The 26,997-nt window shown below is 58.0% G+C and overlaps 1 protein-coding gene across 9 annotated transcripts; it reads left to right on the top strand.

Moving 5' to 3' along the window:
• Positions 1–1,540: 1,540 nt before the first annotated feature.
• On the top strand, positions 1,541–26,215 carry RNF157 (ring finger protein 157). Of its 9 annotated transcripts, XR_007906311.1 has the most exons (21): positions 1,541–1,787; positions 6,994–7,112; positions 11,080–11,168; positions 11,669–11,815; positions 12,354–12,471; positions 12,588–12,654; positions 12,798–12,841; positions 13,223–13,270; positions 13,482–13,553; positions 14,093–14,252; positions 14,588–14,700; positions 14,981–15,219; positions 15,309–15,417; positions 15,601–15,718; positions 16,133–16,341; positions 16,484–16,549; positions 16,871–16,919; positions 18,390–18,500; positions 19,095–20,306; positions 23,145–23,185; positions 23,657–23,705. XR_007906311.1 is itself a non-coding variant. In XM_051797815.1 (20 exons), the coding sequence occupies exons 1-19, from the start codon at positions 1,700–1,702 to the stop codon at positions 23,183–23,185; spliced, it is 2,001 nt and encodes a 666-aa protein (XP_051653775.1). In that variant the 5' UTR covers positions 1,541–1,699; the 3' UTR covers positions 23,657–23,758. The 9 variants fall into 9 exon arrangements, 8 of the variants coding, with proteins under 8 accessions (XP_051653775.1, XP_051653774.1, XP_051653773.1 ...); XM_051797815.1 differs by lacking the exon at positions 19,095–20,306 and having other exon boundaries at positions 15,601–15,712; positions 23,657–23,758; XM_051797814.1 differs by lacking the exon at positions 19,095–20,306 and having other exon boundaries at positions 23,657–23,758.
• The last annotated feature ends 782 nt before the right edge of the window (positions 26,216–26,997 follow it).

Below are 26,997 nucleotides of genomic sequence, written 5' to 3'. Positions count from 1 at the left end.
GCTGGCTGGAGCGAGGCAGGGGAGTGAGGCTGGCAACTCAGCAGTGCAGGGATGTGCTACGTTTGTAAGTGATTCATGTCCAGAACAGGCTCCCCAAAATGTGTGTTGGGGTGAACGGAGATCAGCCCCTGGGGTCTCGGGATTCCTGGGTAGGTGCCAGCACTGAGAGCTGGAGCAGGCTCCCAGTGCTGATGTCGCCCTTTGCTCCTCATAGAACTATTTAGGTTGGAAAAGACCTTTAAGATCATGGAGTCCAAGTCCTTTTCTTTGGCCGATGCTCCCACTGGCACCTAGCCCAGGTGCGACATCCCACAGCACAGACACGGTGTCACTGCTGGGGCTGTGGCTCCTGGTGTGACAGTGACAGACTGACAAAGGGGATAAAAAGCCACCCCTTGGCTTCCCGTGGTGCGTGGCTGCTCTTTGTTTTGGCTTTTCTCAGCTGCCTTTGGGGCTGTGCGTGTAGGAAGCAGTTGGGGAGGGGGATCCGTGTGTCCCTCTGCGGGGAGGGGGTGAAGAGGGGAGCCCCGGGGACAGCCTTTGCTCATCACCACTGAGCAGCCGAGGCCATCGAGGCAGCTGATCCGCCTCTCTGCACATCTCCCGTCTGATATTTATAGCACTCGTGTTATCAACTCAAATCAAAATCATGTGATGCTCCACTAACTTGCGCTGCCGGACTAATTAATCACCGGTGGGCTTCAGCAACCGGTCGAAGGGTCCATCCTTCCCCTTCAGCTCCAATGGGAAAATGAGGTAGTGCCCAGTGCTTCCCAGTAACTTAATGCTGGGGGAACTGGGGGGAACTGTTGGGGTGCACTGGAGCGGACAGGCAGCTCCTGCCTCCAGAGGCTGTGCCTGGCAGATGCAGCTGCTCCTGGTGCGCAGCAGAGCTGGGAAGGATGGGGAATACAGAGGTGTGCACTGGAGGGGGGCTTTTAACCTGCCCCACTCCATCCCCCAGCACTGTGCAGCCCTGGGGTGCTGCTGGAGGGGATGTGCCAACAGCTGCACCGACTCCTTCCTCCTGTGACCTGCTGGGAAAAGGGGGGGCTTGTCCTTCTCCCAGGGGCTACCCCAGCGGCAGGGGGCACAGGAAGAGAGGGATTATGCCCTGAACCAGCCTCAGGGGCCCAGACTGTTCCTGGGGGTCCCTGGGCTGAGGGCGCTGCTCAATGTCACTGGTGGGGATGGGGGCAAGGAGGAGGGTGATACTGGGGCGGGCAGGGGTCACTGGGTGGTGTGACTGGGAGCGGCAGGTAATGGCGAGGGGGACCACTGAGCAGTACCGGAGGCATCTGTGTGACACAGGGGGTGGCAGGCGGGTGGCACTGTGGGCACGCGTGTACCACCACCGCGGGGGACAGGTAAGTGGCACCCGAGGGGGGGACCCCGCTGGGCGGGTGGGGGGACACCGGGTGATCGGGGAGGCAGGGGCAGCGCCCTGTCCCCTCGTCCCCACGGCCGAGCCGGACCCTCCGGGGCGGGTCGGGGCGTGCCGCCGCTCCCGGCCCCGCCCCGTGTGTCGCAGCCCCGCGGTGCCGCGGAGGCGGCGCCGGGCGCGGCGCAGAGCGGAGCGGAGGATGCTGCGGGCGGGGGCCGCCGCCAGCCCTGGTCCCGGCCCCCGTCCCGGTCCCGGTGCCGGTCCCGGGCGGGAGGACACCCCGCCGCCCCCCGCCCGCTGAGCCCCGGCCTGGCCATGGGGGCTCTGACCAGCCGGCAGAACGCAGGGGTGGAGGAAGTGGATATCCCCGCTAATTCCGTCTACAGATACCCCCCGAAATCCGGTGAGCCCCCCGGGGGGTCCCCGCGTGCCGGTGCCGCCGATGGGGAGGGGGAGAGGGGAGCGAGCCGGGTGGGCACCGGGCACGACCTTGCTCCGGGCCGGGGTGTCCCTGCGCACCCCAAAGCAGACCCTGACACACGGGGGGGGGCACCCTAAAAATCCGGGTCTGGTGCGGGACACCCTGGGTGCAAGCAGGGATGGGGTCACCCCACTCCGGGCGCCCCTTTGCCAGCCCAGCCCGGTTCCCAAACTTGGCTGAGTTGACGCGACTTTAAAGACATTATTATTGTAATTATTTCTGTACCCGTGTTCTGCTGCACCGGGCTCTGAAGGCGCTTTTTGTGTTTACAGCCTGCCGATCCGTTGCTGGCTGCTCGGGAAAATCCTGGGTTTAAATTCCCGGGAGGATGAGGGAGGCTGGGGTGGGAGGGATTGGAGGGGATCCCTCCTTCCCAGGGCTCTGCCCCACAGCAGCACCCCAGCCTCTGCCTTCCCGGCTCCTCTCCCTGCCTGGAGGCTCGGTGATGATGCATCTCCTGCTCCCGAATCTGGCCCAGTCTCAAACCTTGTGCGTGACCTTGGAGAATCCGTCCCTCCCCTCCATGCCTCACTTTTCCCTGCAAGGGCCGAGCTGAGCTGGTGTCCGGGGGGGGGCATGTGGGGGGCACGGCGGGGGGAGTCGATGGGGTCCGGCAGCGCTTCAGAGTCGCAAAAATACCGGCATCAGGGAACGATGCCCCGGAGCTCCCTGTGTGTGTGTGTCGGGATTGCCACAGGATCCTTGCGGCACTGAATATTATTAATAGGCAACTATTTTGGTAGTTAATAGGATAAGGTAAATGCTTGGATCGTTAGCGCTGTGACAAATTGCTCGCTAATTACAACTAAAGACCTCCTTAAGGAAGAATTACAGCCAACACAAACCCTGCGCTTGTCCTGGAAAGCTGCGCTTGTCTTTTTTTTTTTTTCATTTTAACCTAAAATAGGTTGCACAGCTGGCTGGAGATGGCCGGTCCTTGGCAGCCTGGCCTCCTGGTGGGCTTCTCCAGCTCCGTCTTTTACACGGTTTCAAGGCCTCTGTCACCTTGATGCCAGGTGAAGCTGGACCACCCCATCCATGGGTTTGCTCTTTGCAGGGGCTGTGGCTCCATTAATTAAGGGTTTTTTCCTTGTGACCGTGTCTTATTTAGGGGCCCTTGAAATGTCTGGATATGAAAGGGTGGAGGCTGCAAGTTCTGTGCCCTGTTCTGAGGGAGCCAAGTGCACCCGGCTGAGCACTTCCAAACTCATCTCAGCTGGCAGAGATCACCAGGATGATGCTTAACTCCGGCTTCCAGGGGGAAACTGGGGCTCCTGGATGTGCTCAGCTGGGCTGGTCCCACTGGTGGGGGCCTGGGCAGAGACGGGGAACGGTCCTGATGCTGTCTGGGGACGGGGGCAGGAGGTGTTCAGGTGACATGGCCATCTGCACTGGGACGAGGGCAGGCTGGTGGCAGTGGGAGATTATGGCTGGTTTGCCTTTAATCCGAGTGGGATTTGCCTTCAGCGCTGCCGGCAGCCTGAAGAGGGGGGGATGTGCCGGGTGGCGGAGCCGATTCCTCCGTGGCGGCAGCGCTTCTCACCGGCTGGAAACAGCCGCTGGCTTTGGAAGCCGTGGCCCTGGAGCGGGATCTCATGGACCCTGGGGCATTTCCCTCTCTCTGTGGATGTGGCTTTGTCCGTCGGGCTGCAGGCTCGTTTGGGAGGGCCAGTGCAGCTCGTAGGAATAGGGCAGCTGTGTCTCGTCCCAGATAAACATCTCCCCATCCTGGGGGTCCCATCCCCTCCAGACGAGGTGTAAATGGGATCAATTAAGACAGAATTTTGAAACAAAGGCTCGGGTTTACTTCAGTGGCTGTCAAAGGCAATAGGAGGGAGAGCCAGCACAGGCTGTTTATGGAGCCCACTGCCTGGCTAGTGGGATGGCTGTGGGGCAAGTCCCCCACTTGCAGCCCCTGTCACTGGCTGTGGTTGGCACCGAGCTCCCCTGGGGCACGTGGGACCATGAGTAGGGCACTGGCTGGGCACAGGAGCACAGGGATTAACCCGGCAGTGACACCCCCAGTCCTGGGGGACTCAGTGGTGGCACTGCCAGGGCGGACAAGGGCTGACGCAGCAGTGCTGCAGACAGGGTTTGGCATCACCTCCAGCTGCTGCTGGTCCTGTTTGCCTGCTTTAGAGCACTGAATTAAATAATGGGCTGCCCAGGGGCACCCAGAGCCTTTTAACAGCACCCTATGCTGGCACTTACTGCCGCAGGGTATCCCTGTGCCAGCACCGTGCCATGACCACTCGGCTGGGCTGACTGCAGGCTGTGCAAACTCGGTGCTTCCCTCCCTGGGAGCGTGTGGATGGGCTGGGAACGAGCTGTTCTATTTTAGCTGCTTCAGAGAGCGGGGCTGTAACATTTGAGAGCCAGCGTTTGCAGTACCAGAGCTAAGCAAGACCCCATCAGGGCAGCAGTGGCTCAGGGGACAGTGCAAGACACGTGCCACTGTGTGCCAGAGCCATGAGTGCAGCCATAGCACACACCAGGGTCTGTGCCTGTGGGGTTCTCGCCCTTCTCTGTGCACCTGAGCAGGGTGGCATCCCTGGCACTTGTGGGGAAAAGGGCTTGTCAGCTGGTGCCAGATGTGTCCTGTGTGCTGGTGCTGGCAGATGTGCAGGACACACTTTTTTTTGCCAGGAACCTCAGGCAGTTTGGGTTTATTCCTCCTTTCCAGCAGCCCTTCCTGAGATGTGACCGTCCTTGACAGGCTCTCCTTCCCCGGGAGTAGGCGTTGGGTGAGGATTTACAATTAGCTGATAATAAGGTGGCTGTGCCTGGGAAGGTGCTTCCCTCCTCTGCCACCTGCCAGTGCCCATGGAGTCACCGACACGCTCCTGTGCCAATGCCCTGGGCTTTCCCTGGTGCTTCCCTGGAAGAGCCTGGCACAACTCAAGGCTTTTGTTAAATGACAAGGGTTTTGGAGGACCTTCCCTGGGAGGGAGCGTAGGGCTGGTGCTGTTTGCTGTGAAGGGGGAGCTGAAGCCTCTTGGGGCTGTGCTGGGAACCTGCAGGGATGCTTCTGATCCCTGGCAGGGAGACTGGGTGACAGCAGCATGATCCTTGCCCACTCTGCCCATCCTACAGGAGCCCCCAGCACCCACCAAACTATGGCTGGGGCCATCACAGAGAGCCTGTGCTCCATTTTCCAGCTTTTTCCTGGTGCTGGGGCAGCTTTTCTTCAGGTTCAAATATTATTTTTTTACCATCTCCTGCTCTTGCCCCAAGTCAGTGCCAGGAAAAGCTCCTGATGGCCCCATTCTCCCCCAGCCGTGCCGTTTCAGGCAGCTCTGAAGGCACTTTGCTCTCAGGGTTGTTTTTTTTCCACGTGGCCGCGTCCTTCCAGGCGAGCTGCCTATAAATTATGTACGTGGAAAATGGGACCTGAAAGCAGCAGGCATCAATAATTGATGGTCGACGTTTGCTCACGGGCACACTGCATCCGGGCATCCCAGTGCCACGGGGCCTTGGGGCGAAGCTCTGTGGCCCCACTCACCCCTCCTGCCCCGGTGTTAGATCCCTGCTCCTCCTCCCCTTGGGCTTTGGGCTTGGCTTTGGTTTTTAAATGCAGTATTAAAGCCTGATCCAGTCCCGGACAGTCCCTGAGTCTGCTGGAAGCCTCTGACTGTAGTCCCCACAAGCAGAGCTGCAGCCCAGGCTTGAGCTCCTTTGTCTGTGGACCCCAATGGTTTAGTTTTGGGGTGTCCCCTGGGGGGCTGTGGATGGATCTGTGCTGGTGAGTTTGGGTTTTTTTTACAAGTCAGACCCTGTCCCCGTGGCTGTCGGGATGCAGGACACTGTCCATCCTACATCTTCTACCTCTCCTGGCTCCCAGGTGCTTGTGCTCACCCCTCGCTGCTGCCCCATCCCTGTCCACCTCCCCCTTTCCCTTCTTTTCCCATCTCAATTCCTGACCCTCTTGCCCAGCTGGATCCTGTGCCACAACATGCTTTCCCCGAGCAGCCCAGATCTCATGGACAAGGAGCGAGTACCAGTCAGCTCCTGTCTGGGCTGGGAGGAAAATCCCTTCCAGTGGAGAAGTGCCTGACCTGGGGACTACTCCCAACTTTGGGAACACATTTACCCTGCAAGGGAAGAAGGGACACTGGTTATTGCCTAGTGTTCATCAGGGCAATGTGGAGCACTTTGTAAGGGCATTGCTGAGCTCCTGGAGGGTCTGCAGCCCCCCCCAAATCCTCCCTTTTGCAGGTGAGCCCTTCCTAGGGAAGGCTGCAAGCTGAGAACTGATGGAATTCGGTTCAGCTGTGCTTTGCCCACCTTCCTGGTGGCAGCTGCAGCAAATTTGTGCCTGTGTCTGGACATGCTGCCTTGGGTGGCACACGAGGTCCGTCCCCGGGCTCTGGGCAGGATCAACCCCGCCTGTTTTGAGGGCTGTGTGCCTGGTCCGTGCTGCCCCTTCCTGGCAGCATCCCTGGGGATGTGAGAGCCGGCCTGGCTCCTCTGGGACTTGCAGGGTTCTGGGTTCTCTGGCAGGTCAGGCTGTGCTGCTGCCTCTCCTGCCTCCTCTGGGCATGAGCTGGTGTTTATGCCAAGGATTAGCAAGAAGCTGCTCTCCTGCTCTGCCACCCCAGAGCTGTCTCCTCTTTCTCCTCACAGACCAGGATCCAGCTACCCCTGCCAGTGCAGGGATGGCTGAAGGTCGGAATGACCTTGGGTGGCTCAGGCCACACTGGGGCTCACAGGGATTTCCTAGGAAGGGAAAGGGGAGCAGGTGCTGCAGCTGCCAAAGCTCTGGGGTGTGAATCTGCTCCCGTTAAATCCCACAGGGTGGAGGAGCCCCCGGGTCCAGTGCTGCCATGGGAATAGACCCCTGCACCAGCCTCTCCCCGTCCTGGCTCTGTCTGCCCAGATTTTGGCCGTGGTTGCTGATGTGAGCAGGGAGAAGAAGGGGTGCAGGGCAGTCTTGGCCAGCTCCTTCTTCGCCTCTGCCTGCCTGGGGGCTGTCAGCACGTGAGCTCAACCTGAAAGGCTCCCAGCAAGGTGACCCTGGGGACAAAGTCACCTCGGAGCCATCGATCCGGTGGCTTTGTGCTGCTCCATCGCCCGGCTGAAGCCCCCTCCTCCCCCTCTGCTGAGGCACTCGCTGTGTTTTCGTTTCCAGGGAGCTACTTTGCCAACCACTTCATCATGGGAGGCGAGAAGTTCGACTCCACACACCCCGAGGGGTATCTCTTCGGGGAGAACAGCGACCTCAACTTCCTGGGGAACCGGCCCGTGGTGGTGGGTACCGGAGGGGATGTGGGGCTGGGGGGGGATCTGGAGCACAGGCACACCCCTTCTCAAAATGGCAGCGGCTGTGTGTGTCATGGGGTGCATGGTATAAGGCTGCTGACTGTCCCCCTCCAAGGGCAGAGCCAGCCAAGCACACTTGGGGTGGCCTGAGTGGATTCTCTGATGTGTAATGTAAGGGTTGGGTACTTGCTGCAGCCTGTCCTCCACTGGGGACTAACCCCCAATGGTGAGGGAGAATGGACTGATTTAATCCAGCTCCTTCTTTCTGACTCCCTCTCTGAGATCTGCTTTTTCTTTTGCTTTTCCCATCTCAGCCAGGAGCCATATACCAGCTCAGAGGGCATGGGTGGGGAGCATGCTGGAGCTGTGGTGTTATGTTGCAGGGTAGAGTATCTTGGACAGGAAAAGGTGAAAGTATTTCCCAAGCTCTAGCAGAAAAAGGGGAAGAAGGGGGGGGGGGAAAGGGAGGGATTTAGTGAGGGCTGTGGGCAGAACTGATGGGTTTTGCAGTGCTGGGTGCTGCCAGCTCCAGCTGGTCTCAGGACATGGGGGAACCTGCAACCCACACTTCTAGAGATGTTTTTTGAGCTTGCTGCCTTTGGAAAGGGAGGAAATGAGAGCAGGGTTCAGCTGTGGCAGTGATGTCCTCGGCTCCATCTCAGCAGAGCAGCTCACCAGCATCAGCTGTAGCAGTTGTGGGGGGGTCAAGCATTAAAAAAATTCGAGGTGGGGAATTAAAAGGCTCTAAAGCTTTTCTGTTGAGTTGAGATAAACTTGCCTGATGCTTTGGCTCGGCTCTCAAGTGCTGCATATTCCATGTTGGGCTGGCGAGGCTGCTGCCAGCCAGGTTCCTGTTTCCTCTTTGGAATTGGCTTCGGCAGCATTTTGGCAGGATTGTGCAGTCCTTCAGTGGGGAAGTGTCCAGCCCTGGGCTATGCCAGAGCAGGGATCCTGGCAGAGCCAAGGGCAGGAGCACCCCCGAATCCTGTGAGCACTGGGTGGGCGAAGGCAGAGCCTTTCTCTCCGTCCTCTGTTCTTTCCTGGAAAATGAGAAGTCAGCACTCGGGGTCTCTCTGCAGCACCACTGCTGAGAAATCCTCTTGATTACGGTAAAAGCCTCTAAACTGCCCAGTGAGCAGTTCCTGAGTCAGTGGCCCCGACAGCAGAGCAGCAGGGAAGGTAAAGGAACAGCTTGGAAACAGCAGAGAGAATTAATACGGCGTCATGAGCTAAATTTCACTGCTCCGGCTTAATTACCAATGGCCCTGGGCTGCTGAGCTGGGACCAGGATCCCTCTTCCTGGGGAGCAGGGAGAGCTTTGGGGCTGGGCTTTCGGGTCAGCCAGTTTTGGGGGCTCAGGGAGGGGTTAGGGAGGATTTATGTTGGTTCTGGTCCAAGCCTATCTCCAGGCAACGCTTGGGCATCCTGTCCTGATGCTTCTTGGCTTGTGATGCTTTCATGTTCTGGACTCCTGTGAAAGCCCTGGTTAGGCTGTAAACATTGGAGATGGCCATTGCTTTTTTTGGTGGGGGATTTATTTTGGGTTCCTTGAGGATCAGGGGCCAGGAGGTCTTGGAAAAATTGTGTCCCAGGTCTTCTCTGAGCAAAGCACTTTGAGCTATGAACAGCACTGCTGCCACAGGGGTGTGCAAAGCACCTGGAGGCTGTGCAGCTTCTCCCTTCCATGGATGCATGATAATCTGGATTTTCCAGCTGTGAACAGGTTCCAGAGGGGCTGGGAAGGGCGTTGCAGGTTTAAGTAGCTGCCACCATGCAGGGGCTGAGGAGCAGAGAAACTGCTGGTGGCACCTCGAGAGCACAGGGGAAGCCTGGGACTGTTGAAACATGACACTGGGTTTCCCTGCCCACACAAACCTGCCAGGGTCTGCTTGTAGAAAAACCCCAAGAAAGATTTTTGAGGCTGGTTTTTTTTCACTTCAACAGAAGCTGGCCTGGAACAAATGTTGCTACAGACACGTGGATAATGTTCCTCACCACAACTGTTACCCACTTTTTTCTGTTGTGTTTCAGCTTGATTTAAAGTGAGGAGATGCAAAACGTCCTCTGAATGGCCCCTTTCTGATGTGCAAATCCAGCTTGCAAAATTTAACTTGGGGGGGGGGGGAAATAAGAAATCCAGCCACCCCCCAAAAAGAGCTGCTCACACGTGGGTGTGAAAGAGCCCAAAGCAGTTTCTGCAGCACAAAATTTGCCTGTGTCACTTCCCCATCCTGCCCAGCCCAACGGCCCCTGCAGGGGCACCCAGGGGATTCAGCTGCCCCCTCCCTCCTCTGCCACCCACCCCCGGGGTGCTGCAGCAGGAGGGGGTTTGCACCCATGGGTGCTTTCCCTGCCAGGGCTGGTTTGGGTATGGCTCGGCTGGGCAGAGGTGCCAACGAGCAAGATTTAATTAGTTGGTTAATTTGAACAGCAGGGGATGTATTGCAACACGGCACGTGTGGTGACATGGCTCAGCTCCAACCCAGAGGCCTTTTCTCACTTTCTCCTTTCCAGCTGCCACGGGTGACTCTGCAGGTGCACAGTTCTGCAGGTGCACGTTTAGCGATTCATTAATAAGTTCGTTAACACCGGGCTGATGGCTCTGCTGCCCTTTTGCCGTCCTGGAGGGGACCAGAGGAGTGGGATGCAGTTCCACAGTGCTGGAAATTCATTTCCAAAGCCTCTGGTGCCATCAGCCACGCTGCAGCCAGCCGAGGCTTTAATCTGCCTTTGGATGGCCCCAGTGGGATCGGGGCCGTGGGATGGTTGGATGTTGTAATGCTGGGGTGGTGGAGGAGGGATGGGGCAGAGCTCTGCCTGCCCTGCTGAGTTCTGCCAGCTGCCTGTCCCATCCTGTCCTTCTGAGCCCAGCACGGGTCCCTCAGCCCCATCCATCCTGTTCTGCAGGGCTTTGGGGTCAGGGAAGGAGATGATAGCTTTGGGGACAGGTTAGGTGACTATGGATTTCCCATGTGAGGGCACCAGGGCCATGGGAAAGGGGCACCTGGATTGCTGCAGGCCACCCCCACGTGCCACCTGCAATTTGGTCTTGTCCCTTCAGTATTGGGGTGCAGTGGGTGCCTTGCTGTCCCTCCTCTCTGGGCTGGGGGTGGTGTGGGGGAACAATGGGATACTATTCCCTCTCCTAAGGCAGCAGTTGAGGCTCTTTGAGCATCTGCCCTCCCCGATAGCACCTGACACCCTCCTGGCTGTCCCCTGGCACACAGTGACAGCTGGGCAACAAGCTGGGCCTTAATCGGGGCTGATCCCTCCTGGACCTCAACCCACCTGGGAGATGGAGATGGAGAGGTGGGTCCTACATCCCTTCCCCAGTACCCTTGGTCTCCTTTGGGTGACTGTAGTGTCAAGGAGAGGGTGTCCCCTGGGTGCCACTGTGTCCCCTCTCCTCTATAGCCCCTGTGCAGGTGGACAGGAAAGACTGGGAAGGATAATGTTGCCTTGGAGGACAGATGCTGCTGCCTGCCCGGTCCTGCCCAGCTACCCACTGGCTCTCTGCTCCGGGCATGGAGCTGGAAGGGATCCCACCACCCAAATCCCATCCATCCCAGGGAGGACACAGAGACATTTGTGCCTGTTCCTTGGCTGGTGGGCAGGGAGGGAGCTTCAGCCTCCCCCTACTCAGCCTCATCCAGCAGCCTAACCATCCATCAGCAGCTGCCTGCCTGTGCCTTAAATCCTCCTCACCCTCCAGCCAAAGGGACAAGGAACAGCCCCTCTCTGCGTGACCCCTCCCCACTAAAATTGTCCCTGCAGAGGGTTTTGGGCTTGCTGTTTGCCAAGGGATGTCCTTGTCACCGTGCTGCCTGTGCCAGCAGGAGCACCCCTGCCCACCCCAATTCCCTCCACAGGGTGTTGGGTCTGGGTCACTGGTGGGTCCGCAGCCACTCTAACCCCCCATGAGCGTCTGCCTTCACCGGTGTCTCTCTCATCCTAGTTCCCTTACGCTGCTCCACCTCCTCAGGAACCCGTGAAGACCCTCAGGAGCTTAATCAATATCCGCAAGGACACCCTGCGCCTCGTCAAGTGAGTCCGGGCACCCCACGGCCTCGAGCCACGGGGAGGGAAGGGTCTGGTTGGGTGCTCCCAGGGGATGGTGTGCACGGGGCTGCTCTCCTTTCAGCACGGGCAGATAGAAGGGATGAGCCTGTCTCTCCAAATGTGCCCTTCCCCTCCCGGTTCCCGCATGCCAGCACAGGCACTGCCGCAGGATTAAAGGAGCTTAGTGCTGCCTTTGAAGTGCTTTGCTGCTTCTTCCTCCCCCACCTTCCGAAGGCTTTGCTGGAGGGAGGCTGGGGATTGCGGCAGGGCTGTGAGATTCGGGATTAGGCTGAAATCTGTCTGCGGCACTTCCCAGCCTGCAGGCTTGACCTTGGGCGTGCTGGGCCCTCCTGGTGTGCCTCAGTTTCCCCTGAGGGAGGGCAGCAGCCCCTTCTTGGGGCCATCAGTGCTGAGGGGGCCAGTCCTGGAGCACCCCGAGCCGTTCCTGAGGGGTGCCCATCTCCTGGACCCTCTGTGCTCCCCAGGTGCTCGGAGGAGGTGAAGACCCCCGGGGAAGAAGTCAGCAAAGCCAAGGTGCACTACAACGTGGAGTTCACCTTCGACACGGACACCCGCGTGGCCATCACCATCTACTACCAGGCAACCGAGGAGTTTCACAATGGGGTGGCCAGGTGAGGAGCCACCAGCCTGGCCCATGTTCCCCTCTAGCCTGGCCTGTGTCCCCCCAAGCCCAGTGTGTGCCCCTGGCTGCTGGACCTGGAGCCAATCCCTCCTGGAGCATCTCTCCTCTTCAGGGCACGAGACAGCTGCTGGTGGTGCTGAGGATGGAGGGGGCTCCTTATCTCCCCCCCAGGTGCCACCACCAGGTCCCTGCCAGCTCCTGCCACTTTCTTCCCCATCCCATCCTACTCCCTCTTTTTACCTTCAGGTCAGAAAGGAGGCCAGGAGAAATCATTGTCCCTCCCAGTCCTCTCCAGGTTGCATCCCCTCCTGTGCTGTGTTGGCTGCCCTGTGTTTATTTTAGCCCTGAGGATTATTTTAGCCCATTTTAGGACTTCTTACCTCAGCCCCAAGAAGCATCTGGGAGGGGAGGGGAGGAGTGACCTCCCCCCTACTCCCATCTTCCTGATGTCTCCATGATCTGGGGGGACCAGGGGGAGTGTGGGGACAGCTGTGGTGCCCTGACTCTGTCCTCTCTCCATGGTACAGCTACATCCCCAGGGACAACAGCCTGCAGTCGGAGACAGTGCACTACAAGCGGGGGGTGTGCCAGCAGTTCTGTGTGCCCTCCCACACCATCGACCCCTCTGAGTGGAGCGAGGAGGAGGTGGGTTCCCCCAGCCCCAGCATCCACTGTGGGCCTGATTATGGTGATGAACAAGCAGTGACAGAGGCTTCATCCCACCTCCATCTCACTGATCCTCTTCTCCCATCTCTCTCCAGCTGGGCTTCGACCTGGACCGGGAGGTGTATCCCATGGTGGTGCAGGCAGTGGTGGATGAAGGAGAGGGTGAGAAGGGGGTTCCTTGTTGGGATGGGCTTTCCCAGTTGCTGGCATTGTGATGCCACCTGGGCAGAGCCTCCTGCTTTTCCTTGCTGCCACCGTGGCTCTGCCTGTCCCCTGAGCCCTGCCTGTCCCTTTGTGTCTTGCAGAGCACATCGGGCACTGCCATGTGCTGCTGGCCACCTTTGAGAAGGTAAGTGCCAAGCTGGGGCCATCCTCCCCCTCCTCCCCCCTCACCCACCAGGTGTGAGAGCCTGGAGAATCCCTGAGGGGCTCGGGATGGTGCTGCTGGGGGGGGGCTGTTTTGGGGCTGCTCCTCAAATTCTGGCACTATTCCCTCATTTTAAGCACCCACTATAGAGGCATTTGGGCTCAACTCCATCTTCCTTCCTCCAACATGTCTCCAGCTTTGCAATGCCCGTGACATCCCACAGCTACCTGGTTCTGGGGTGCCAGGAAAAGCCAGAATTCCTGCCAAATGGACTGGCTGGGAGCAGTGGCAACTGTGGGGTGGGTGGATGCTCCAGTACAGCAGTCCATGGGTGCTCACTCATGTGTTCTCTCCTCCTTCCAGCACAGTGATGGCACCTTCTGTGTGAAACCCCTCAAGCAGAAGCAAGTGGTGAGTGTTCAGAAGTCCCCAAGGCAGCGGAGGTGCCCTGCACACTCTGCAAGGAGGTGTTTTAGGGAGCCCTAAACCCTGAGGTGGGCAGCAGCCTGCCCTTACCCTGCCCCTGCCTCCCGGGGAGGTTTTTGGTTACAATTCTGAGTGTGTCAATGCAAAGAGAATCGATGCATGTCTCTGCTCCTCACCCTTCCCCATGGGATTGCAGGTGGATGGTGTGAGCTACCTCCTGCAGGAGATCTACGGCATTGAGAACAAGTACAACACACAGGATTCCAAGGTATGTCCCTGCATCCCCCTGCCTGCATCCTGTGGGTCTTCCCTCATACCCTCTTCCCCTCCTTTAGCACAGGTCCAGTCCCTAAAACATGCTCAGGGCAAGAGTTGGCAGCACAGCACAGAGCTGCTGGTGTTTGGGGACGCTTTGTGTTGGCATCCAAGCTGCTGGAGGCAGAAAGCTCAAGGATCGAGCTTTTCCCCCCAAACTTTGTGGTGTGGGAAGGTGGTGGCTGGATCTTGCTGGCTTGGACAGGGAGTGTGGGGCTCAAGGCATGGGATGGGCCTCACGCTCTGCTCTATATGTGTAAAAGTTGGGGTGAAGGTTGTATCCTCCTATGGGGTTCCTTTTGCCCCATCTCCCAGCCTCCAGCAGGGGAGGAATAAGGTCCAGGGGTGTATTTCAAGAGCAGGCAGCCCTTGGACACAGGCAGGACCTCACCTCTGAGCACCCAGGCAGTATTTCAGAGCACCCCACCCTCGTGCCATGTGGGCTGGGGACCCTGAGGGCCCTGAGCAGTTCCCATCCTCCCCTCGGGGCAGGTGGCCGAGGACGAGGTGAGCGATAACAGCGCCGAGTGCGTCGTCTGCCTGTCGGACGTGCGTGACACCCTCATCCTGCCCTGCCGGCACCTCTGCCTCTGCAACACCTGCGCCGACACCCTGCGCTACCAGGCCAACAACTGCCCCATCTGCAGGCTGCGTAAGGGCCGGGGGCTGCTGCCTTGGGTGGGATGGCTGGCATCTCTGGGGACGGGCTGGCATCTCTGGGGACGGGCTGGCATCTCTGGGGATGGGCTGGCATCTCTGGGGACAGACTGGCATCTCTAGGGATGGGCTGGTATCTCTGGGCATGGGCTGGCATCTCTGGGGATGGGCTGGCATCTCCCATCCTTCGTTCTGTAGTCCCTCCAGCCCCATGTGTGGTGACGCCGTGCAGACTGGGGATGCCCCTCTTGGGAAACAGGGTGGCATTTTTTTGAGGGGCCTCCTCTCAGCACCCGGTTTTCACCCCACCCTTCTCCCCTGCTGCCGCAGCTTTCCGAGCCCTGCTTCAAATCCGAGCCATGAGGAAGAAGCTGGGTCCCCTCTCGCCCACCGGCTTCAACCCCATCATCGCCTCACAGACCTCAGACTCCGAGGAGCACTCGGTCAGTGCCTGGCTGAATGCAGGACCCCCACCCCTTCCACCCTGCTGAGATCAGGATGGGAATGTCTGGGGGTCCATGTGCTTTCCAGGGAAAAGGCTTACTTGTTTAATGCAAATTGACCAAACTGCAGGGTTGGTATTGCATAAAGAATGGGCATTTGGCTGGGTGTCTGTTCTTTGGGTTTATCTTCTCCCTGGGACATCTTCATCCTGCTGGGAGCAAGGGAATGCAGAGAAATGGGTCAGGGAGGATCCTCACCCTGTCTCTTCCCTCTCCTCAGTCCTCAGAGAACATTCCCCCTGGCTATGAGGTGGTGTCACTGCTGGAGGCCCTCAACGGGCCACTGACACCCTCACCGGCTGCTCTGCCACTGCGGGCCCTGGGGGACCCCCCGGGCGTGGGGACCCTCCCCTCCTATGGCAGTGACGGCCCCCTGCCCGCCCTGAGGGCCCTCTCACCCCTCCAGCGCCTGCCCGACTGCGGCCCCCCGGGGCTCAAGCTGAAGAAGAGCATCTCCAAGTGAGTACCAGGGTGGGCACAGGGGGCTGGGAGGGCTCAGGGGGTCTGTGGGCAGGGGTGAAGCCCTCTGCTTTGCCCTCTCTGGCCAGGTCCATCTCGCAGAACTCCTCCATCCTGCCTGAAGAGGAGGACGAGAAGTCGTGCACTGAGTCGGAGCCGAGGGTCTCCAGGAGGAGATCCCCGGCCCGGTGCGAGGAGGTGAGTGCTGGTGGTGAGTTGAGGCACTGGAGGGGCAGCCGGTTTGGGGAGGCTTGGAACCAGAGGGTGTGGCTGCGGTTTGCCCCTCCTGGCTCTTCCTCAGTCCGTAAGGATGCCTTGGTGAGGCAGTTAATCCAAGCTGAATATCTCCTATCCCACTCTTCCCATGGGCTCCTCTTCCAGGAATGTGGTGCGACACCAGAGAGTGAAAACTTCACCCTGTCATCGTCAGGAGCCATTGACCAGTCCTCATGCACTGGGACACCCCTCTCCTCCACCATCTCGTCCCCGGAAGGTACAGGTGGGCCTTCCCTCAGAAGTGGGGCTCGGGGGTGCTGGCAAGGCAGGAGAGTGGCATCGTGGTCTTGGGACTGTCCCACTGCAGGGGGATGCAGAGTGGGTTACCATGGCCCTTCCCACCCTGCCACGGGCATTACATGGAGCCCCAGGGTGTCACCTCTGCTTTGTCACTCGTAGACCTGGAGATGGGGCTGATGGAGGCACCAATCATGTCTGCTTTGTCATCCCATAGAAATGGGGGGCTGTGAGGCCCAGGACCCACTGCTGGCAGCTTTGCACCTATCCCGTCTCCATGGCATGCAGCCAGTCCTTCCTCCTCGTTAACCCCCTCTTTAATTAGCGGGTGCTGTGCCGTGATTTGCACTGATGGGCTGGGAGGGTCCAGCGGCCCCGCTCAGCCCCTGCTCTCCCCCAGAGCCCGTCAGCAGCAGCCTGGCTCAGTCCGTCATGTCCATGGCCTCCTCCCAGAGCCAGCACTCCCAGCTCAGCACAGACACTGTGTCCTCCATGTCTGGCTCCTACGTTGCTCCTGGCACAGAGGAGGAAGAGGAGGAGGAGGAGGAGGAGGAGGGGGACATGCTCCCCTCACCTGCGGCCGCAAGCGTCACAGCCTCTGATGGAGAGGTAGGGGCTGAGGGGTTGTTGATGGTGCCCATCATCCCCAGGTTGGAGAGCTTTCCCATGGGATGTAACTTCTCCTCCAAACCCACTGGCACCAGACTTTTTTTTTGTTTTTCCTTCCATGTTTCCCCCCTTCTTCCCGCAGTCAACGCCTGTGGAATCCCCAGATGTGAACTTTGTCAGCATCTCTGCCGAGGAGCTCGATGCTGAGGTAACTGTAACTACCCCATGAGGGACTGGGAGCTGTGGTGACTCCCAGTGTGGAGGGGGGATCCCAGCTGCATCCGTTTCTGGGTGCCCACTGAGGGGGAAGCTGGGCAGCTCGCACCACATTCCCCTGGGGCTGGGATGAGGAAGGAGCTACTGACACATCCATGTCCCTGCGGGCTGCCCTGGGGATGGATGGGGCAGTGGGGCTGTCCCCTGGCCATGATCATCCTCCTGGTCCATGGAACCCCTGGGGCTGGGGACATTCCCCCAGGGGCACCTGGGAGCAGCCCCTGGCTAACGCTGCCTCTCGCCTGTGCTGCAGGGCAACGATGTGCTGGAGGATGAGGACGCCTCTCCCACGCAGGAAGACGGTAAAAGGCCCCGGCTTGTTGTTGTCCCTTCACATTCAGGTCGCTGTCACCAGTGGGCAGCCATGAGTGGCGGGTGCTGTGTTGTCCCCAGCTCCCCTCCCTGCCATCAGGGACAGCCCTGGGTGACTCCACAGGCACCAGAGGCGGGAAACATCAATCACAACAGGGCCACCCATGGGTGGGTTGAACACCAGTGGGTGGGGGAGCCAGGTGGCTATGGGGGACCCCAGTGAGCTCAGTGCAGGACATGGAGCAGGTGATGGTTGATGTGCAGGATCCAGTGGTTTTTCCAACGAACCAAGTGAGAAAGAGGCTTCTCTGTGTTTTCCCCCTCAACAAGGTTTTCCTTGCATCTCTGAAAGCCTCTCCTATAGGGATTAATGTCTGGGCTGATTCCCATAGGAAAGAGGCTGCAAAGCTGTTCCCCTTGGGATGCTTTCCTCACATTTTTTGGCCTGTCCTCAGTGTGATTTCACAAGTCAACACATGCACATTAAGGCCTCCTCTTGCCTCCTCCCTTGAGCTCAAATAGCCAAGGAAAGAGGTGCCATCAGCCACCGACTGCCCTGGATTGCTTTTGGGCAATAAGGAGGCCCATAGTGCGCCCCTTTGCATATTTGCAAGTTTCTTGTTAGCAAAAATATGCCAAAACTGTTTCCCCATCCAACCCGGACACTGAGCCAAGCTGGAAAGCAGGAACACCCATCCCCAAAATGTGGCCTCTGCCCTGCAGAGAGGCTCCTGCTGATGGGGAGACTCAAATATGGCAAGTAGGGACAACTAGGGGCTGTGATGGATGTCCACAGGCATCCCAACAACTCTGGGAGCAGGATGGCCTTTCTCCTTAGGACACAGTCCTGCTCCCATTCTCAGCGGGGCTTATTTGGGAACATCCCTCCTGAGGTTCAGTCGCCTGCATCTAATGGATGCAGGCAAGGAACCCGGGGGCTGATCTCTCGTACAGGTGATGCTAAGAAGCAGAGTTAACCTCCCTCAGCCCCAAAAGCCTCCATTTCCCTGCAAAAGCTTGGCTACGGCTTCTTTTGCCCCACGCATCCAGCTGCTGCCTCCTCCTGGCACCCACGCGGCTCTCACACGCACCGATGGTGCCGGAGAGGCTCTGGCAGGAGGTGATGGATGCCACCATGGCCTGGCTCTACCGACCAGGGACCGCTCAGCTGGGCAGGGGGGAAGGTTTGGCTGAACCCTGGGCAGTTCACGCGTGTGCCCATCGCCGCATCGTCGCTGTCCCGCTGCCCTCCGGCGCGAGGAAGGGAGCAGCTCGGGCTGTGCCCAGGAGTTATTGTCCACTCTTCACCCGCTCCGACCTGGATGCATTGTTTTTATCTATTTTTTTTACTTTTGAAAGAGGCTGGGGAGGGGAGAGGAAAAGCCCCAGAAACCCCACCCCCCAGTGCTAAAAGGCAGCGTGGAGCCCCAGCCCCGTTAACTGCCTTAACTCCCTTCCAGGCCCGAGGACAGGCGCTTTCCTCGGTCTGAGGTGTGACAATAACAATGACATGGGCATCGCACACGTGAAAGCGCTGGACAATAAACTGTGCTCTGAGGCCTGCTTACCTGGTGAGTGGCCGTCTGCTGAACATGAACTTGGGGTGGGGGGGGACAGTCCCACTCTTCCCTGCATCCCCCCAGCCCTTTGCGTCCATCCCTCCTCTCCCATCACCGTCATTCCCACCATCCCCACCAGGCTGTCCTCAGTGCACCCCACCACCCACCTCACTGCAGGGCTGAGCACCAGGCACGTCACCACCCATAGGTCAGGGTGGCCTGTCCCTGCTGGAATGTCCCCAGGGGGCTGCGGACCTGCTTTGATGGGATGCTCTGTCCCTTGGCCAGGGGGCTGCTGGCACCCCAGAGGGCACTTGGGAAGGTGGCACAACTGTAGCCTGGTCCAGGCTCGTGGTGGGAGCAGCAGTATTTGCATTGGGATGTGATCCACAGCCAGTCCAGCTTTACAGCAGGAGCTGCCTGCCTCTTCCTCCTCTTCCTCCAAGGCCAGGGAGATGGGGCATGTCAGATCGAGTCATCTTTCTCCAGAGCCCCACATTCATCCCTCTTTCCCATTTCTTCACGCTTTCTCTCCCACCCTCCTTCCAGTTCTTTTTCCTCCCTCCCTCTCTCCATCTCTTTTTTTCTCTTCTTCCTTCCCCCCAGGCTCCTCCGTCCGTGTGAAAGTTCATGTTCGCTCTGTGCCAACACGGTTTTCTCCACCCACGCTTCTGTCCCCTCCCTGCCCAGAGTTGCACAAAGGTGACAAATGTATTGGTGACCCCTGGTCCCTGCACAGGCCAAAGGGAACAGTGGGCTGGGGACCCTTCCTCAGCCTGTGTGTGGAGAAATGGGGCAAAAAACCAAGACAAAGCCCTCCGAGGGGTCTTCATCAATACATTTGTGGACTGAAAGCTGAAAGCAACTCTGCCCTTGCCTTGCCCCTTTGCCTAACTTTGTGGCAGGTCTGAGACCTGCAGCAGGTGCTGGAGAGCCAAGAGGGTGGGTGAAACCCACTGGAGGGAAGGGAAATCCTTTTTTCCCCACTACTCCTTTGGGAAAGCCTCCTCTCCTGCTGCTTTGCCTGCTCCTGGTGGTTTCTGTGCCGGAGAAACACAGCTGAGGCTCTTGGGGAGGAACAGGCTCCTGCCACAAAAGTCCTGTGTCCCCTCCATCACCCTCTGGAAGCAGCTGCCTGAGCCCTGCCCAGGAGGGCTGGGGAGGGAGCTGGGGGGGATATCTCAGCAGCACCTCTGCCTTGCTGGGGAGCCTGGCAAAGCATCCCTTGGCTGTGGCACCAGCCAAAGCCATCCTTGACTGCATCCCCCTTGGTTGTGCTGGGGGGAGGATGAGGAAGGGGGAGCTTTGCAGCCCAAACGGCTCCAGCACAGGGTCAGATTCTTGCTCTGCTGTGAGGAGTGCACTGGCCGTGTCCCCAGCCTGGGCTGGGGTGCAGGATCTGGCCCCTGGGACGAGCCCAGCCAAGGATGGACTCTCCATCCTTTGGCCACCACGCCAGTCCCTGTGTCCGGCGGCTGTGCTGCTTGGAGCCCTCGGCACGGAGCTGCCCTGCTGCCAGCATGAGGGGCGAGCCAGCCTTGGCATTTGCGGGGAAAAGCAGGGAATTGCTACTCGTGCCAGGACCAGGGGCAGAGGAGGTGCAGAGCAGGAGCTTTGGGGCTGCCCCTGGTCGCCTGAGGATGGCAGAGGGACCAGTGGGAAGAACACCAGTGATGTTCTCCATCCCTTTACACTCACTGTAGGACATGATGTGTTTTTTCCACATCGTGATGGACAGTGATTAATGTTTTACAACTACTTTTTCAGATGTTGTACCAGTTTGTGTAGATCAGGATGTTCCAACAGTTTTTAACCAGGGTAATGTCCATCCCAGGAGTGGTTGGAGGGAAAGTGTCGTGTAACACGTTGTTGTTGCGTATGCTCTGGTGCAGTTTTTGGTAGAGAATAGTTGAAGTCACAGCCTGCTCTATAGGTAAAGTTACAAGTGTGTAGAATCGAGTGGTTACAAAGCTGTGTCTTTGTCACCCACTGTTTAATTATCACAGGGGGTTCTTAGACATGCACACCCTTGTTCTATGGATACTAGGATGTGTTCAGGATCAGTGTCAGGAGACATTTCAAAATGACAGACACAGCTCTGTGTCCAAACAGGCATCTTGGGCTTTCTAAGTATTACTTTCACATATAAACCCCTGTCATTGTCTCACCACACAACCATCTACATCAATGATTTGCCGTGTGTGTATGATTGTTTTTAAAAGCCTGTGCTTGATGTTCTGGTGGATCTGGTTCCCTTAGGAGCACAACAATGGGGTGTATGGTATAGACTGAAGCATTGCATATTGCTAAGACAAAAGCTGTGGCCTTATTAGCAATGAGGAGGTAAGAAAATCTGATTAAAGACCACCAGGATTGAAATTCCCTTTCAAATGCAGTGGCATTATCCAAAATTACCTTTGGAATTTCACTTAAATTCAAAATAAAAGTCCATTTTTCCCTTCTCTGATTATCACAGCACTGATAGAGTGTAACCATAACTGAGCTGGCATACAGCTGACTGCTGAAGGCACTTTGCTTTGAGCAATTCCCAGAGCATCAGTCAGTTGGTTGTTAGCATTTTGGTATTTTTCTGAGACAGAAAAGATAGCTGAATGTGACACTGTGTGTTTCAGAGAGAGGGTTAGGAAGACCCTAAGGGTTGCTCTGTAGTGCTCAAATTATTAATGGTGGTACCCAATTTATTAGCCAGAGTTTCCAGATCAATATTGTTCAATATCCCTCTTCCAGTTCCCAATATACTGGTTAGATGTGAGAGGTGATGACCTCTGGTTTACTGAGGAAAACCATCCAGTAGAGGAGGCACCTGTAAAAGGTGAACATTTTGGTCTGATAGTAGAAACATTGGTCTGCATGGACATTTCTGCTTTCTTTAAGGAACAAGGAGAAACAATGTTTGTTGTCCAGCCAGTTTGACCTCATATGGTCTGGCCAGTGAAACATTTGGGGCAATTTTATAGGTTTTGGAGTAGTTTGGGGGGCAATTATGGAGAGTGTGCTTAAACCCTCTAGGACACAGTCAGATTCTATACCATAAGGAGATAAGACCAGTTTTGTATCTTTCAGTTTACAATCCTTTAGGTTCACAGTGAGACAGACTGGGGGTGTTCCATATCTGTTGGTTTTGTTTTGGCTGTATCGTTCATAGAATTTCTAAGGACTTGTACCCAGTGCATGACAGCCCCATTCACTGATTTTAGGGGACCTTTGGAGACAGTTACACACCGGCCCTTGAGATCCTTGGTGTTTGAGAGGCCGTGTCTAGGAGAGCCTCCAAGCCAGTGGAATGATGTTGAGATTTGATAATTATATTTTTGCCTTCTCTGTAATGGAGATGTGGTTCCTCAAAGGTGTTGTGAAATCTCTGCAGATTTCAATCTGGTGGGAAGAGGCTTTGGGAGGAGGCGAAAGGCCACATCCCAGGGATTTTAGGACACAAGGTTTAACTAAAACATACAGATCTTTGTCCTGAGTGGATCCTGCAGAGCCGTGGGGTGTGTAGGGAGTTACAGAGGCTGTCCACAGGACTCAGAGCATCCTTTGGCTGTGGCCACCGTCGGGGGACAGGGTGGCAAAAACAGCTTTGGAAAGAGAAACTGGGGGAAGGCTCCTGCTGAAAAGGTTGGCACCAAGGTGGGAGGGCTGGGGAGCTGCTGCAGAAGACCTGAAATCCCCTGAGGGCTTTTGCTGATTTAAAGCCACAGATGCTGAGTGATCCCACAACAGGCCAAGGGAGCTGGTTGGGTTTCACTGTGATGGGATTTAGAGGCTGGTCTGCCCAGGACAGGTTTGCTGGCTGCTGATGGCAGGGGAGACCCCTCCTGCAGCCCAAGAGGTGGGCATGGGGCTGATACCCTGCTTCAGGGCCAGACCCTGTCCTGCTGCCCCAACCCTGCTCCTCAGCAGCCTCCCAAGGGTGCACTGAGCTGAGCTGGGTCTCTGCACTGAAGCTCTGCAGTGACTTAGGCAATATCAAGCTCTTAATGGGATTTCAGTGTGCATGTACATGTGGTCCTGTTTAATTATCCATTCCCTCCGGGATCTGCAGACTTAACATGCCTCGCTCTCCAGCCTGAGCTCGCCATGAAAAGCCAGTCGAAATGGTAGCTGTCACCTCCCATAAATCAGCAGGCAGCAGGATTTTGTTGCTCCCCCTCTGGGAAAGCCTCAACCCTTGGCCTTAACATGCCCTCACATGGTCCCCCTGGCTCAGAGCTGCTCTGGGCACAGGGTTTAACCTCGCTGGTGGGTGCAGCCCCCTGCTTTAGGGGCACACCCGCTTCCTAAGCCCCTGATTGTTTGTGGTGGGACACAAGCCTCTGCCCTCACCCTGTCCCAACTGGAGGGTGCTGCCTGAGCTGGAGGGAGCCTGCAGCCGGAGAGGAGTCATGCAGGGACCCTGCTGCCCCGCACCATAAGCATGCCCACCCCTCAGTTCTTCTTGGCACGAAACCCCAGGAGGCCCCACGCATGAGGGACCCCTCACGCCGTGCCCGGTGGGCAGCTCCTGCCTCGTTCGCAGGCGGCGAGACCCCCGGTCCCACCCGGGCCCCCCGTTTGCTCTCGCGTGCATGTCCCCGCGCCGCTGCCGCCTCTCCCGCCTTCACCATGTGCCTTCTGGTCTCTCCTGCCACGCAGCCGCCGTGCCGGACTCCTGCCCCATTAACATTGAGGAATAGGTATGAGACCCCCAGAGCCTGCGCCCGCCTCGCGCCCCATCACCCTGGGGGGGGTTGGCGCTGGGTTGGCGCCCCTTGTTCCGGCATTGCTGGCAACCCCCTCACTGTCCAGGCCACGGTGACATCCCTTCGTGCCCAACCTGCAGCCCCACAGGGCGTCTGCATGTGCCCTCTGGCTGGGCAGGGCAGGCAGAGGCAGCCCCCTTCGTTTGGGTTATTCAAACCCAGCCACGGTCACGCTGTGATTTCTGTTTGGCCCTCGGCATTCCCGAGAAACCGGGGGTTCAAGGGGCCCCCCCAGCCTGGAGAGGTAAGTGCAGGCACTGGCCAGCCCTCACTGCAGCCAAAAGCCTGAGGGGATCTGGGGAGGTGGGTGTTACTTGGGAGACTAAACCACATGCCCCGTGGAAAGATGAGCTGAGAGCACCGGTGGGTTTTGGGAGCCCCTGACCCCCCGTTTTCTCCCCCCAGGCCCAGAGGCCGCCAACAACAATGTGCGGCTGCAGCAGACGCCCCAGCCCCGCCGCCCCCCCGGCACCCGAGACCTGGAGCAGGCAGCGACCGCCCTGCCCGTGTGAGGGCTCAGCCTGGGCGGGGGCACGGACCCCCCTGCCCACCCAGAGGGACCCTGGTGTCCGGGTGCCAAGGGCCTCACCACCTCCACCCCTCGGCTGCACCAGGACTGACTTTCAAAAGAAAAGACGGTAACCTCGACTTTTCCTTGGGGGCTAAAGCCATGTCACTTTGGAGCCCCTCAGTAGCACCTTCCCGTTCTCCAGCCCTGACAGGGGTGGGTCACCTCCTGCCCCCGGCCATCTCACACCCCCCGGCTCCTCTCCTCCAGCATGTGGAGCAGATGGGACAGGGTCAGCCCACAAAAGGGGTCCTGAGGTGTGGATGGATGGAGGTGATGGGAGGATGGTGCTCAGGGGTCTGGGTTCAGGATGAGTGGTGGCATTGGTATCCTCAGTGCATGAGTTGGTGACCTTTGTGGAGGGCTGCCCCCTCCCAAGTTTGCTGGCCCATGCCCCTGCCATGGCGTGGGCTGTCCCCATGCCATGGGATGTCCCCATTAATGCACTGACAGTGATGGTGCCCCCCAGCTCCCCTTCCCTCCACCCTCCTCCTGAGCAGCACGTGGGCTTCAGGGCCTGGCCCTTGAGGTTGCTTTTCCCCAGGAGATGGAGCGGGGTGACAGGGGTGGCAGGGCACCTGGTACCACCCCCAGCATGGTCACCAGCCCCTGGGACATTGCTAACTTACCCTCACTGTCTTCCGCCCTGCTGTGAGTTCAGGGCTCAGGGCTGTGCCCTCTCTCTGGAACAAGTGCCAAAAGTGTCACCCCCATCCCACCCGTCCTGCCCTTCCCATCGCACTTTGTAGCACGGGGTGGATGAGGATGCGGGAGCTGCTCCCCCATCCCTCCATCCCCATCCCTCTGGCCAGGGTTGGGCCAGCAGCATAAGTGGATTTTGCTCCAGGGGAGAGGCACACAGGGACAGCAAAGGGATAAGGATGAAGCCACAGACCTCGGAGACCTGATGGGGCTGTTGGCAGAGGCCAGACTTCGCTCCAGAGAGCACCAGGGACAGTCAGAAGCCACTCTGAGGGGCATCAAACCCAATCTCCCGAGCTCTGGATCTGTTTGGGGCAGCCCAGGGTAGGAGGCTGAGCCTCCCTTTTCCTCACTTGGTCTTGTTGTGCAGGTGTGATAGCAAAGGCCACCTCCTCTCTGCAGGAGGATGCTGCAGTTCAGAGCCACCTTAGGACAGAGATGCTCGTCCACAGAAAGCAATATCCCTTTTGGGAGTGCGTGGGAAGCAGGTCCCCGCTGCCAATCCCCACATCAGACCGTGGGCTGTGCTGGTGGCTGTGGCTCCTAAAGGGGAAAGAAGCCCTTTTGGGGGCTGGGAGGTGTTTTCTCTGCCTGGCTCACAGCCAGGGAACTGCTCACTCCATGGCCCAGGTGTGGGTCCTGCCAGAGGTGGGTTTGGAGTCAGCCATCCTGCTGCTCCCTCCTCCGGGCTGGCACTCTGTCATATCTCCTGGAAGCTCAACAGCTCCCAGATTCCTCCCTGGGAACTCAGGGCTGGGCACTTGACGTGAAGTGACATCTCCAAAATGCCATCCTGTGGGATGTGGGATGGGAGCTACAAACAGCAGGGAGGGCTCCAGTGGTGGGGATGAGCCCTGTGTCCCATTTGGGGACAGGCTGCATCCCCCTGTGGGGACCTAGGTTTGGGTGTCCCAGCCCCAAGGAGCCACCATCATTGTTCTGGGCACAAGGAGAGCTTTGGGGGTTCACCATCATGCTGAGCTGGGAAAACCAGGGAGGCCACGTCTTCCATAACCTTCCAGCATGGGCAGGGGCAGGAAAATCAGGCTGATGCTCCAGGAGTGGCTCATCTACCAAAGCTCAGCCTTCCTCATGGTTTCCAAGGGGACAAGGAGAGCTGGCCTGGCACTCTGGCACAGAGCTGTGATGGTGCTTGTGGCTGCCAGCAGGTCAGGGCAGAGCAAGCAGGTTCTGGGACTGACTGGGAGGGTTTTCTGGCTGCTCCGAGCTGTGTGTCCCCAAGGCTGCAGGAGTGGCCAGACAAGCTCATTGGGTGGCTGCAGACCCGGGTGACTGTGGGTGGGCACTGCCCCTCACTGTGGGTGGGCACTGCCCCTCACTCGGAGCTACCATGGCTGGCAATGAGCCTGTGGTGATGGGGAGGAGCCAGGAGGATGCTGTGGCCCAGTAAAGTGCTGCTGCCTGGCTGTGAGCAAAGAATCCATCCTCTGGGTGGCACAGGAGAGACGGGATTTGGGCATGGGTGACACCCCAGAAGGGACAAGGGACAGGCAGGAGCTGCCAGCGCAGTGTGGGGTGAAAGGGAACAGCCCCTTGTCTCATGGGGCAGCCCCTTGTTCCAGCGATCCACCAGTCAGGGATTTAAGGAAGGAAACCAGATTGCTGCTTACGACTTTGCTTTGAGCATGTTTTGGGTTTTAAGAGTATGTTTAATAAAGGGTATCTTATGTCGACGAAGTGTCCGGAGTCATTCTGTGGTTTGCAGGCTGAGGGCAGTTGAGGTTTGCGGGGCTTGGTGGGTGGAAACCCCTTTTGGCTCAAAGTGTCCACCTACATGTCACCCAGGCACCTCCCCCATACCAGCCCAGCTGCTTCAAATGTCCTAAAACACTTCCCAAGGTTCCTTTGAACCTGCATTCCCAACCCATCCTAAATTTTGCCTCCTCTGAGCCCAGTATGGAGACAGGACAAATGCAAAAAACTCTGCAGGAAGAGTCTGACTTGGGGTAGAGGCACCTTCCTGGTGTGGGGTGTGGGTAGCTGCTGGCACTGCTGGGACAGATGAGGACACCCAGAAGGAACTTCTGGAGGAGAAGAGGAGCACTAAGAAGCTGAGAGCTCATGCAAGAGAAATCCCTCCAGTGCAGGGGAAGAAAACTTGTGCTGGGAGCCGAAGTCTTGAAGAAGAGGAGAGCTGTAAGAGGGGTTATAATCTGAGTTTAATAGGGGGGCTGATGATGGTGGGGAGGAGCAACATGCAGCTAAATCAGAATCAAAATCAGAATCAATCAGGTTGGAAAAGACCTCTGAGGTCATCGAGTCCAACCTGTGACCAAACAAGCTGCAGGGACAGGTTGCAGATGGTCATATCCTGCAAAGGGGTCTCTCCCTGGTCTCTGTTAAAGCCCTTGGGATGGCAGGGAGGATGGCCACGGTTTTCTTATAGAAGCCTATGGCTGTAATGTTTTGAATTAAATAAAGGCAGACTCCATCTTTTATTTTTGGGGTCTGCCAG

The sequence above is a fragment of the Manacus candei genome, unplaced genomic scaffold, assembly GCF_025592945.1.
Source record: "Manacus candei isolate 608988 ecotype Guabito, Panama unplaced genomic scaffold, ASM2559294v1 h1tg000047l, whole genome shotgun sequence".
In the NCBI taxonomy this organism is placed as follows: Eukaryota; Metazoa; Chordata; class Aves; order Passeriformes; family Pipridae; genus Manacus; species Manacus candei.
Note: the sequence above shows the minus strand (reverse complement) of the source record. Positions and strands in the feature narration are given on the sequence as shown.